A 13,021-nucleotide genomic window follows, 5' to 3' on the forward strand; every position below is an offset into this window, starting at 1 on the left:
GGAACATGCACAGTGATCATTAGTTATGACCTGCATGAAATGTCATGCGTGCACATGTGAATTGCTGCAGCTGAAAACTTGCAAGTAAAAGAGAAAGTCATTGCATATTTTAAATCAGTTATCTAATATAAAAACAGAAGGACAGACATCTTAAGGCAGGCTGCAAAACACACAAGAAAATAATACTTTCCCCACGGCCTATAGATTTGAATGTAAAAAAACAACATTTAATCAAAGTGAAGTTCATTTGGTTGGAAAAAGAAACCAGCATTTAGACTATAAGAACAACTCAGGAACAAAGCTCGCTTGCTACATGGCAGTTAACATTGTAAATAAATGTAGTCTAGTGACACATCATGCTAACTTGGCATTCTAAGCGTTCACTACTCATACTGCAGCTAAATTTGCTAATAACCCTTGGCAAACACTCTTAGCTAACATTGCTTGGTATGATGACCCAAACGTGGTCATTTAGAAGAGAAACGTGAGCATAGGATTTATCAAAACCAAAATATATCAGTATATGTGCAATTAATTGAAATTTTAGTTCTCTAATTAATGCGAGTCATAATTTTAACAGCAACATTACATGCTCTCAATTACAAACAAGTAATGAGCCTTATGATTCTAAATGATTTGAGAAAGAAATGTAACATTTCAAATTACCGTTTTTTTCCATGTATAATGCGCCCCCATGTATAATACGCACCCTAAAAATGGCATGTTGATGCTGGAAAAAAGCCTGTACCCATGTATAATACGCACCCAAATTTTGACTCCTACTTAAGTCCGTAAACGTAAAATTATTTCAGAAAAAAGATCATCTTTGGGAACAACCGGATGTTATTCTGCCGGTCAGTATCACTGCGCATGCGCTAGCAAACTCAATAGCGAAGAAATGTTTCGGATTTGTGTAGGGTACATTGTGACAACAAACGAGCAGGTGATCGAGCAAGCGTCTGAAACGAGAGCATTGTGTTCGTATGGAGCGTGTTTGAAGTGAACAGCAGAGAAGAAAGCGCATCTGTAATGGCGGCCTCCGTATGATATCCGGATATATAAAAAAAATAAAATAATTACCCATGTAAAATGCGCACCCCAGATTTTAGGACAATAAATTAGTTAATTTTTGCGCATTATACATGGCAAAAACGGTAAGTAGCTTCCCTTTTAATAGACACAATTATTATGAAAGAAAGCACACATTTATAGCCTGTACTGTTCATAATTGACATTTGGTTGTGAAATTGACAAAACATCATCTTGTGGCAGACTGAAAATGTGTACAAGGTCAACTGCGAAGGAGCACAAATAGACCCAATAAATACCATTGTTTTCTTTCCCCTGTCAACACACCTTTGTGAGGGGCCATAACCATTTAATCCTCGCGCAGCCCTAAGCAGCGCTCAGTCAATGGCCGAGGAAATAAAGCAATAGCAGCCCCAGGCCTAACCTTTAAAAGACAACTAAAATCTAATTAATTTAACGGTCAAAAGGTCAAAATGTACACAACTATTAGTCTCGGCCCACCGGCTGTAAAATTATGGGCTGGAAAAAGACCCGAGGGTGTCGGGAAAGATCTATGTTTCTCTCTCTATCCGTAGCACATCAAACCATGCAATCTAGCAGGCTAATGGTTGGGAAATGGAACAAATGAGGAGGCAAAACCCCTTTTGCATTTTGTATTGGGCTCCGATTCAACTTTTACGAGTCACAGACCGACATTGGAGCATTGCGTTGTTGGTGTTGCAAGAGCCTGAGCTCTGTCAGACTTGAAACATGGCGTGACCCTTTGCTGATGTGCGAGCCTCAACCTTTATAGAGTACAACACATATGGATCTTGTTGTCTCTAACCGCGAGCCACCATTTAACTGTTGATTTTGTCATCTGTGAATTTACAATGGGGCATATTCATCATACACATCAAACACTGAACACAATTACACAGTCACTTCAAAGGGAAACAATCCATCTCTCATTGAAGTGATTACACAGTGTTTGCCATATGGACTCGTTGTTTTCATGTACTTACCTTGCTTTCGCCTGCAAGAAAGGAAGATTTGTAGGCTAAGCAAGACGGAATAATTGCAGTGAACAGCACTGAGAAATGATTTCATTTTCTCCGTCTCAAGATGATCACCAACCCTCCCGTGCTTGAGGCTGCGCTGGACAAATTCCAACAAGACCGAGCAGCATTAAGACTTTGTAGCGGGCAATAGCCGATGAGTTGTTGGTGATAAGCTTGAGACAGAAAAATGAGATCTCCTCTCATGTTGAAGTTCCTTGCAAACTGTCATGTAATCAGTGAAAAACGAGGCTCCCAGTACTCACCCCATAGACCAGTTCACCCACCATCCCGTTCCACGCCTTGGTCTCGGGGTCTCGGGCTCCATACTTCCCATCCATTACTATAGACAGTTTGTACTTAATTCCAACATGTTTGGCAATCTCAGATGCTAAATCGACGCAGTAGCCTTCATATCTGTCATTCCCCTCCAGATGCATATAATTTTTCTTGTACATCACATAAGGAGCTTCCTGTTGGTTCAAACACATACTGGTTTACTCACCGCTTGGCACACATTCAGTTTAATACACAACATTATACGCAGCATGCGCTCATTTGAACTTGTGCTCTCACACTCACGCACACATTTAACATACTACATACTAGACTCATTGCTATTATCCTCTTCCATGCAGTCATGCAGAAAGAGATGATGCATTGCAAATGCACATATATGCTCTGATAACAGCAGCGTGGTGCCGTGGACACGCAGCTGTTATCAAGACATGGGAGCCAGCACACACCAAGCCCAATGCACGCAACCCAATTTGAGTGCAACTCTGTGGAATCTTAAGGAGGAGTGAAGGAAGGGAGAACATACTTTAACTGTTTCCACCAGCCGATACTGTATTTTATTGTGTCTCTGTCCTGACAATGTCCGAGCTGAACCGGTCCAGTTTTCAGTAACGCTTTGTTGGTACGACGGTTGTAGCGACATGCTATCTGGGTATTGTCGGACAGATACGTGTCTACATACCTTTGTGTACCATGGAATGAACAGGAAGCATATTTGTTTTTTGCACTATAGTGTGTTTCTCTTGGATGTTATGCGATGATTTTGGTGTTGACATTGGTGCTTTTTACATAGCTGATGTAACAACCTGATAAGGCTTTACAAATATCTACCACGGCAGGCCAAAATGAATGGTATCACTTGGTGGAAAACTGTCTTTAGGGTATGTTTACACAACATCATGGTTTTAAAATGTTCTTCTTGCATCTGGTGTCAAAAAGATTCCTTGTTTACACAACCTTGCAAAAACAACTAAAAGCATCCAAAAACGTATGCACGCCACAGCGAAGCTGGCAATGTCGATTTGTAAAGAAATTGTTTCTGGTCTTGGCCGCCACTGTATTTTGAATCTCTTTTGTCAGCATTTGCGGGGGCTCAGCCAAAGCTAAACAACTTTTTACTGTTTTGTGTTAAAACCAATGTTGTGCAAATTGCCCTTGCTGTGAACAGAAGGGGAGTACAGAGAAGCATAAAGGGCTGGGGAGTCATTAGACAGGCAAGGTCAGCACAGTGGTGGCTGAGGATGGGAATGGGGATGGGTTTCGCAAGTAAATGCTAGTGACAGGAGAGAGATCAGAGTGCCCAATCTTATGTCAACATATTCAAGATCATTGCACCACTGTGCACTTAATGGCTGTTCCACCCCCCTAAAAAAACCCACTTAAAGTGAACACAAATAAAATAAGCTGTAGCTTTACAGAAAAAAAATACGCAAACCCACTCCCTGTATGAAGGAGTTAGCGCAGGAGCGTGCTAGGTTTTCATCTCCTTTTCAAAATGCTGGTGCAGCTTATCTTTTCTCTTCCCGAGCACATCATCATTAACAAACAATAGGGCTGCTCAGGAGAGCGGGCATCGTCATTACAGCCGCACGCAATTAGAGTGCAAGTGGGAAAGCAATGGTTTGTTTGTTCAGTGCTGAACACATCCCCTCACCTCAGAATCTGCCAAGCCTTTCCCCCAGTTAACGCATCTTATCTACAGACTGAATTTCTCATCTTGAGATTTCCTCCTACTGAGTGGTGAGCTTGACTCCAAATATGTGCTTTTCATTTACAGCCAATTACCAAATGAGAGTTCAACACAGAACAAACGGAAGGAGCAATAGAAGGAAAATAACAATAACAAGGAAGAAATACCACAACTTCCTATTATTTGGCTTTTCCCAGCTCGGAAAAAGACATGGCATTATCATCCTGAGGTCATTCCTTCGGCCAGTGGATCCCAAGTGTCATTGAACATTTACTTGATGAGGACAGACAGGTCTACTTACGTATGTAACTGATGGAGTCAACCATTATTATTGATACCATTATTGTGATGTCACTGCTACGACAGGCCACTGAAGTATGGAAAATTAAAATGCTTTGACACCCACACGGATACAGTTGAAACACTCCCCCGTCACGGGTCGACTGTTTCAACATGTAGTGAGTGGATGCAAAGCAACACAAAAAAGATGTGGTTCTACCCGCCCAGGACAGAATGTATCACTCATTGGCAATCAACACCATGACCTTGAGTGGGAGAATACGTGAAACATTTCAAACAATTTGGAAAGTGTACCATAATAGTAGTGACCACAATCGTTCGGTTTTCCACTGAGGAGTCGTTGGTGACCTGCGGATCCATTATATTTACAAAGCGTGTGAACTCGTTCCAGTACCCGATCTGTAAAGAGAGAATTTTGATTAGTGCTGCTGCAATTACGAATGACTACATGGACAACAAACCTGACAATTACCCCATCCTGAAAATGAAAGAAGAAAACAAAAATAATGGTACACTATAAATAAGACTTTTAAACGATGGGATTAACATGTTCACTATATTTATTAGAGCAGGGTTACTTGAATCAGGTGTGTTGGAGGAGGTTAACATGTAAAGCATGCAGGATAGTGGCCCTCGAGGACCAGATTTGGGCATCCCTATATTAGAGGTTTTAATGTAACAACTTGGAGGCGACCACAATTATAGATTTCATCTAACCAGGTTGAGGGTTGTCGACGTAAAAAAGTGTCAGTATAGAGAAACGGCCTTAAGTTTGTGAGGACATTTAGGTGGAAATTAAAATCTCAATGTTAAATGGAATGTAATACATAAATTATTCAGTATACATTTGTATTATGAAACTGCAACAAATGTGTTTCCATATAGTATAAATCTATAATCACGAATTTAGTATGGCCCTCGGAGGGCCTCAGAATAAATGCAAATGCTGCCTTAAAAAAAGTGCCCATGCTTGGTTAGGCCATAAGGACTATTGTGCTGAGTTCTTTAAAATGATGCATTTCCCAGACGGTTGCAGCATATACCATTATGGAAACAAATGAGAAGAATGTTAAAATGTGTGTGGTGCAGCGATGTGACTAATTAATTATAACATTCAAAATATGGCATTAACTCATAAATTTGGCTGTGTTTTTTTTTTTTTTAATTCCATGCTGCAACTATTAAATTGCTTCCCTGCAGTAGATAAGAACAAGGCAGACAACTTAAATCCCTCCCACTTTCAGTCTCCCAGGTTTTATGGTAAATAATTGATATTCCGCCCTGTGAACTGCATACATGCTTAATAATTTAGGATATCATTCCAGTGGCTGTACAGTTTCTTCTGTGAGACCCTGCCATGGTAGTTACTCTGCATTCTGCTGTACAGATGCTAAACTCACACTAATGTCAAGTGTTTGTTTGCCCATCTGAAATAATGGCTGGTCTGGCTCACGATGAAACGCCTTGCATATGTTGCTGCCAGTGTTCTAACTGTTGTTGGCTCAGATTTTCACATTCGCATCTGGCCTCCATTTTTTCCCCCTCCCGTCAGATCTTTAAATATTTGGGCCAGGCAGGTGTTAAAAAGAAGGAGAAAAACATTTACACGCCGAGTAGAGGTGCTAGAATTTGCTGGGGCTGCTGAGAATGTATTGTAATTGTTTGCGTAGTGTTAGACACCTCAAATGGTTTATTCCTTCCTGTCTGCATGCTCATGGGATGAGAGTCATGGAATGAGACTCATGTCATGGAGTGCTGGTCCAGAGGCAAAGTCCTTATTTCACCCTGAGTGGCTGGGACACATATCAGCCCCATACATCACTCGTGACAGTCGCAGCTTGCAGGCCTCCTCCTCTCGCTGCTGCTGGGCTGACTTGGCCTCACACTCCTGACAAACTGCTGCCCAACTCGTCTTCTATGCCCTCGCTGCCTCGCATTCACCCTGTGACCCCCTTCCCACCCTCCCCCTCATAACCCCCACTGCATCTCTGCTCATGGCTTCTTTTTTAGCTGTAGGGGTAGCGTGATGCTAATTGAAGTGTGAGTTTTATAGGCCTCAAAGGCCGGCGGTGTAATCATGTGTCATATTGGACCCGATCGCACTCACGAAAAATTCACAGCTGTCTCTTGGAACTGGGTGAGGTTATGAAATAAAGCCAGAGGTCATTATATGTTATAATGTGAATGCACGACTGGGAATTACCATTTTAAAGGCGAGTCCGAGAAATTCTCTGATCTCTTTTACAGTAATTGGTTATTTGAATGGTAATTACTGCCAGAAGAGGGCCACAAATCATACCTGCACGATCACATGACATAGGAATACTCTTTCATCTTTCATGGTGGGGCACTTTAAGCAGTCTGATTGTACGCTGTGCGTGATTTGTGTGCATTCTAACACTTGTCGTACCTCATAGAGCTGCTTTTCAACAGAGGTAGACAAGTGAAGACTGCTGCTATTCTCATGACACGGAGAGCCCTTAGCATTTCAATAAATGTAGTAAATAGCTTATTTCAAATTGTCACACAGTCTTCCAGCACAATACACATGCATGTTTAACCATGCTGAAACATGTGGTCACCATTCATGGAGTCTAATTTGAAAGTTACAGTTCTGATGATCAACCCTTGATGTGTGCAAGCATTTAGGTGTGTGTTGATTGGGGGTGTGCATAATAACCAATTAATTTATTCATTGTGTAGAAATATGTTTGATTACTTGATGCATCTGAGTCAGAGTTGAGTGAATTAGTTGTAACCAGCATAGGCGCAGTCGACTCACTCTCAACTAGTTTGTGATCTGAAGAACATAATTTAGCCTACTCAATTGAAATTCCACTAACTTATGTTATTAATGGTGTTCCTCAAGGTGCCGTTGTCGGGCCCCTTTTGTTTATAATCTCCTACTTTCCTCTTGGCCACATCCGTGCTGTGAATTGAAAGATACCCAGCTCTACCTAGCCGAAAAAAACACACTATCACCCAACGACTTTTCCGATTCTTTTCAGGAAATCAAATCCCGGTGCGCGCACAACTTTCTAAAATTAAACTTTAATTCAGACCAAATTGGCAGGTTAGCAAAGTTAGCACAATAGTAATTCTGCATTTTTTTCCTTTGTTTTGCTTTTTTGTAATCATTAAAGGCTGAAATATTTTCTCCTCACGTTATCTAAAATGGTGACGTCCTTTGTTCTTACCTTTCTTGGCCCACCTAATTTCATCTCATACACATCTATGGTGTAGTTGGTTCGACGGCCATAGTTGTCAAACTGGATGTTGCCTGTCATCCCCTTCACTTTGACCTGTCATGTGGCACACACAGACAGAGATCACTTTGCATATATAGCTGATATTACAGTGCTCGTGTCCTTGGAGCTATTGGAGTGTGCACAGTCTGTTAATCAAATGATGAACTGGATTCATTTTAATAAAAGATGTAGTTTTATGGTAATGAGGGTCTGAATTTGAGTGAGCTCTGCACAAAGATATCTGGCGGCAGCGGCAGCAGAACAGCTCCACGCTCGCTTTCCTTCTCTGTCAGTCTCCATCTTTATCTCGCGCTGGTTCACTATCTCTCTGCTTCGCTTCTTCCAGTTTTTTCTTCACTCATTCATTTGCCCCGCTCACTTGCCATCTTCCTCTTCCTCTCGTCCTTCCTCCCCTACCGTTTTCAGAGCTCTCTCGATGTCGATGCCTTGGCTCCAAGGTACAGCAGGATTGGCAAGGCAGTCTCCGGCGCTGCCGCGGCGAGAGACGTCCACACGTTGACGCCGCAGGTAGCGGAAGGCCTCTGCTATTACCAGGATGGCATCATGTGTCAGCGCTGAAGTGTACTGTAATCGAAGAAAAAAAATAACACAGGCGGAAACAGAGCGAGCTTGGGTTGCTGAACTATGTACGGCAGGGAAGCAGATCAGTTTTCTTTCCAACACAGCAAGTTGGACTGTCTTTGTCATTTGTCTCAAATGTTCAAAACACCTAGGCAGGTGATAGAACTAAAAGGTTGTTGGTTTGACTCCCACCTCCCTTTCGTCCTATCCTTAGGCAAAAGACTGATGACTCGGTGGCTCATGAACCTGAATGAGCATCCGGGGACTGAATGAGAGAGCTTTGAGTACTCTGAAGCCACACGAAGACCAGATAAATGCATTTGTCTCAGCAATCTAATCAGCCAGAATTGATTAGAACTTCTTCTCATGTAGTCAGAATCTCTTTCAAAACTTTTAGTGCATAATTTGCAGGAGGCCAGCGCATCGATATGGGATCTTATTCCCCAGGCACGTCCCCTTTAACTTACCCTGACCTTTTCACCAGTGACGGCTTGAGCAACTTGTTTTTTTTTGGGGGGGGGGGGGGGGGACTGCGCCAGCATGACAATCTAATTAAATGCCATTCAAAATCCATTTCTTTCTGGCTCATTGTTTAATTAGATGTAAATTGAAGCTACGATATAACCTTAGTTCACATTGCTTATCGATATATTGATTGTTAGGGGGATGCAAAGTAGAGGAAATAAAGAACAGAAGGCATAATGAGAACATATGCATAGGCATGAAAGAACATAATGACAAAGGCAAACAGAGGATGAGCGGAAAGAAAAACCACGACAGAGGTAAATTCAGAGGGAGCGATCGTTTTACTTTGCATGCGGAGTGAAAGGTCTTCCAATCAAAGTACCTTCAGAGGAGCATTCCTGGCTTCTGGGAATTCTCTTTCATCTAGCCGCTCCCAGCGCTGCATAAACTGCTGCACAATAGGGTTCTCAGGGTTGACTATCTGAAACCCTGAAATGTTGGCTCCTCCAGCAAAGACTTTGTCCAAACTCACGTTTGAAAATCCCTGAGACAAGAGAGAGAGAGAGAGGGAAAATGGGGTTGGCAAAAACTTGTATAACTTGCGTTTCTTTGAGTTTTTATTTTTTTTAATTAACAATGCCTGAGATGAAACACTACAAATTTATTAGCGTTATTAGCGTAACAATTTAACAGAACCAAAGGTTGTAACGTAGTATTGTGGCGCTTCAGAATGGGCTCACCTGGAACCAGTCACAAGGAGTCATGTCATTTAACCAATGACAAAACTCCTTTCCACTCTGTTTTTCTTTGCGTTTGGGACATTTTTTATTTGAAAACACTGTGACAGTTGGGCTGGCCCCTCAGCAAGTTTTTTGGTGTACTGTCCAAATCTGCCAATCCTGGTTAACGCAATGTTAAACAGAATCGGCAGATACACCCAATGCCCAAGTATTTGGGATAAAGAAAATCAAACAAAACTTGGCTTGGACAGTATGTTGGTACGCTGGTTGCCTAAAAATCAATCAGAGTGAAATATATATTTTGTGCAACTCAGTAATGTTTGTTTGCTTCTTCCACTAAAATCTTTATTTCCATTACTTCTTTTTATACCTCCCAGTTTTCTTCTAATTTACAAAACCATCAGAGGTACCTAAAGTGAAAAACCCTCTTTAAATATGCAATTTAGCAGCTGCTGTTGGATTTTTAGTGAAACATTGCAAACTCAGTAGCTCATGCATGCTACACACACGAACAGCGCACACAAGTTGTTCGAGTGAACCCAAAATTTAACAGCCATACTATATAATTTTTGGAATCTTAGTAAGTCTGGCCTAAAACACTTGGATTAATAGTAAATCAGACATGTCTCTTTTTGCTTTAGAGACATTGGCAGATTTGGAAAATATCTGTTTGTCACTTTCAATCCAATTATTATTTCATGTATCTAAAAAAAGTTTGAAATCTGACCAGTTGCCTTTGGAGCCATGAGAACCATATAACCACAATTTCAATCAGGCAAAATATGAGTGGGATCATTCAAACTTGTCCAAGTGAACATTTCTCCTTCCCGAGTGAGTGGACTGCAACCAAAAAGCTGTCCTCCACAGGCAATTGAAAAACATTTCCTGCGATTTCCTCTTGCCTGTTGGGCTATTTATATTGCACTGTCAAATGTATTAGAATTTGCACAATATTGTCTTTCTGCCATATTGGTATTAATAAGTTAATGGGTAAAATGTGAACCATTTTATGCATGCAAGTCTAATGTGTTTTGGGCGTGTGCCATTTTGGAACCTCTGTGTCTGCATACAGCAAAAAGCAGGCTCCACGCCCTGCAGCGTCTCAATTACTACTTACAAGATTGGACAGAATGTAGTGGTAGCCGCGACTGTTCTTCCCCAGGGCCACAACCTATTGGAGAAAAACATGAGTACAGTCAACCATGCATGTTTCGAAAAATAAGAGTCATATATTTTAGAAGCCACTAAACAAAAAAAACATAATTGCTGCAGGTTTTCTAGGCACATTGTCTTCAACTGAGGTGAAATATTACCTATGGAAGAACAAAAGACAAGTGGCGGAAATTAATTGTTATGGCGCCAATAATGAGCGAGAACCACATCTCTGACTGTTCCACTTGCTTTGAAGTCATAAGTGAGGTGCCACCGTTGGACAGAAAGGAGAAGTAGAAAGGTAGAAAATGACATGTTTAAAGCAATTTACAGTGAGACAGAGAGATGTACTGTGGATCCCACTCTGCTTTGAAAATAACACACCTTTGCGGCATAAAAGCGCGTTTCAACCCACGCAGCCTGTCTGAAAATAGTAAGTGCTGTTCTACGCCTTTCCATCACACTGCTACCAATTATGCTGCTCTTATGCTACATTTTCCTCCCACTGTCGATTATTTTGTTGATCAGTCTGACAGTCATGCTTCGTGTAGTCCAGACACGATTGCAAAACATATATATGCATAAAAATCTGGACAACAGCCATACAGGAAAATACAGTACTGTGCATGACTTCTGTGTTTTGGTTTTCGTTTGCCCTATACGGTGTGTAACAACATTAGCGTGTTTGCGTTCTTCTTTCTTTGTCATGACAACTGATGGGCTATTAAACAAGATATGGACTAAAGCAAAAGGACCCTTGACCGATCAAGTTGAAATTTGCAGCTTCAGTATAACAGTTAATTATTTTTAGGGTCAAATTTCTACAAGGTAACGTTGCAGAGGTTTGAGCTCTCTTCTACACCAAACCTTTCCAACCATACATTTATGGCACGGTTTTCCCAAACTGTTTTAAGACTGACAGAATAAAATATGACTCAGTTTTAAGCATAAACAAGCTTGAGAGCAAGATGTAATGCTTTGTTGTTGGTTGATAAGGAAAACTGCACAATCAATTTCCATGGAGCTTTGGGCGAGGTAGGCAAATTTAGCTCGGAAAGAAGTTTGAATGTTTGGTGGAGAAAATTACTAAGAAAAACATTGCGAAGCAAGGCAAATGTATGTTTATCCTTTGCGACTGAAGTGTCCGCACACTCCAAAAGAATCAACAGTAGATTCCCATCTGTCCATTCATAAAGTCTGGATTTAGTTTGTAGTCTCTAACCAAAAAAGTGCCAAATTGTTTTCTAGTGAATTTTCACATTATTCCGGATTGCTAGCAACAAAACCATCCTTCTCAACACAGAAGAAAAAGTGGGAACGTTGGCCCTCATTTATTGCGTAGGTTAGATTCCGGAAGCCCCCAAGAAAGATGGAAATACACCAAGTAGCTTTGTACAAAAAAAAAAAAATACAAAATGCAGGTAATATTTTGTCATCATCGTGACATCCTATGCTGTAATATCTGTGAATTTAATGATTGTACATTTAAATGTTGGGGTCTGACCTTTTGAGTGACCTTGGAAATGCAAGAGTAGACCTGGTGTTGTTGACTTAGAATAGCGCTAGTTCACCATTAGCAAGTTTGCATATTGGGTTATTGCTAGTGAATGAGCTGATTACATCTTTGTCTTCTGAGTGTTTCTTCAATACAGCGCTGCCTGTGTCGATCTTCCGCCACCTTTGGAGTTTACAGTTCATTCGAACTAGCGGTTGTAGGGTAAAGTAAATTACCCAGCATGTTTAACCTTTTAACCATAGATGTGCAGTTGCTAAGCCAGTGGACAGTCTGTGCCCTACTGAATGCCTTTCTAATGTGTTTGTTCTAGTAGCTGAGATGGAATCATTTATATCATGAGACTATCCTACCATCTTTTATTCAGCATTAAATAATTTCAGCTTCACTATGCTGCGTTTGATCTGACCCGTAATCTCTGGAATAGTGCAAACAATTTAAAAGTTGCCACGTCTTTAATGGGGTACTCTTATAAACTTAATAAACCGCTCCCCTCTTCACAACCCGTTCACCCAGGACTTAGCGTTAGATTTTCCCGGAGAGCAGTGCAATTGGGGAAAGCACATTGTTCACTGTCAAGTCGTTCGGGAGGGTCAGTGTTCTGTGACAGCTTCCCCATCGTTATGGCTTTAAACTCGAAGCACTGCAGGATGTCAGACCGAGGTGGCTATCACAATCCATCAGTGTGCATCTAATGGCTCTTTTTATAATGATGCATCAACTTTCCACTGTAAATGTTCGTCTTCTTTTTGCTGGGATCCTGCATTTTATCATCCTAACCTTGACTTTGGCCATAAGCCTCGTCACACCTGCCCTGGACCGGGCCAGCCAAAAGTCCCATCCCACTGCCAGCCCGCAGCTTGCTGTCTGACTTGCAGTCGTGGCACGCGACAACCTTGGCATGGAGCATAGCCAGCTTCTTGTATTGTCAACTCATTTAATGAAAGACATTGCTCACACTGTATTAC

General features: G+C 41.4%; 1 protein-coding gene across 4 annotated transcripts in view; it reads right to left on the bottom strand.

Annotated features, from left to right (window-relative positions):
* gria3b (glutamate receptor, ionotropic, AMPA 3b) overlaps positions 1-13,021 on the bottom strand; it is a 74,951-nt gene that overhangs the window by 16,179 nt on the left and 45,751 nt on the right. For all 4 annotated transcript variants that reach the window (XR_009714001.1, XR_009714000.1, XM_061275228.1 and 1 more), the window contains exons 5-10: positions 10,506-10,559; positions 9,031-9,192; positions 8,019-8,186; positions 7,551-7,655; positions 4,648-4,752; positions 2,333-2,539 (exon numbers count right to left, since the gene is read on the bottom strand). Coding sequence is in view for 2 of the 4 variants with exons in the window: in XM_061275228.1 (XP_061131212.1) it covers positions 2,333-2,539; positions 4,648-4,752; positions 7,551-7,655; positions 8,019-8,186; positions 9,031-9,192; positions 10,506-10,559 (801 nt within the window). In the remaining 2 variants the exon portion in view is untranslated. The remainder of the gene's footprint in view (positions 1-2,332; positions 2,540-4,647; positions 4,753-7,550; positions 7,656-8,018; positions 8,187-9,030; positions 9,193-10,505; positions 10,560-13,021) is intronic.

This window comes from Syngnathus typhle, linkage group LG1, assembly GCF_033458585.1.
Source record: "Syngnathus typhle isolate RoL2023-S1 ecotype Sweden linkage group LG1, RoL_Styp_1.0, whole genome shotgun sequence".
Taxonomy (NCBI): Eukaryota; Metazoa; Chordata; class Actinopteri; order Syngnathiformes; family Syngnathidae; genus Syngnathus; species Syngnathus typhle.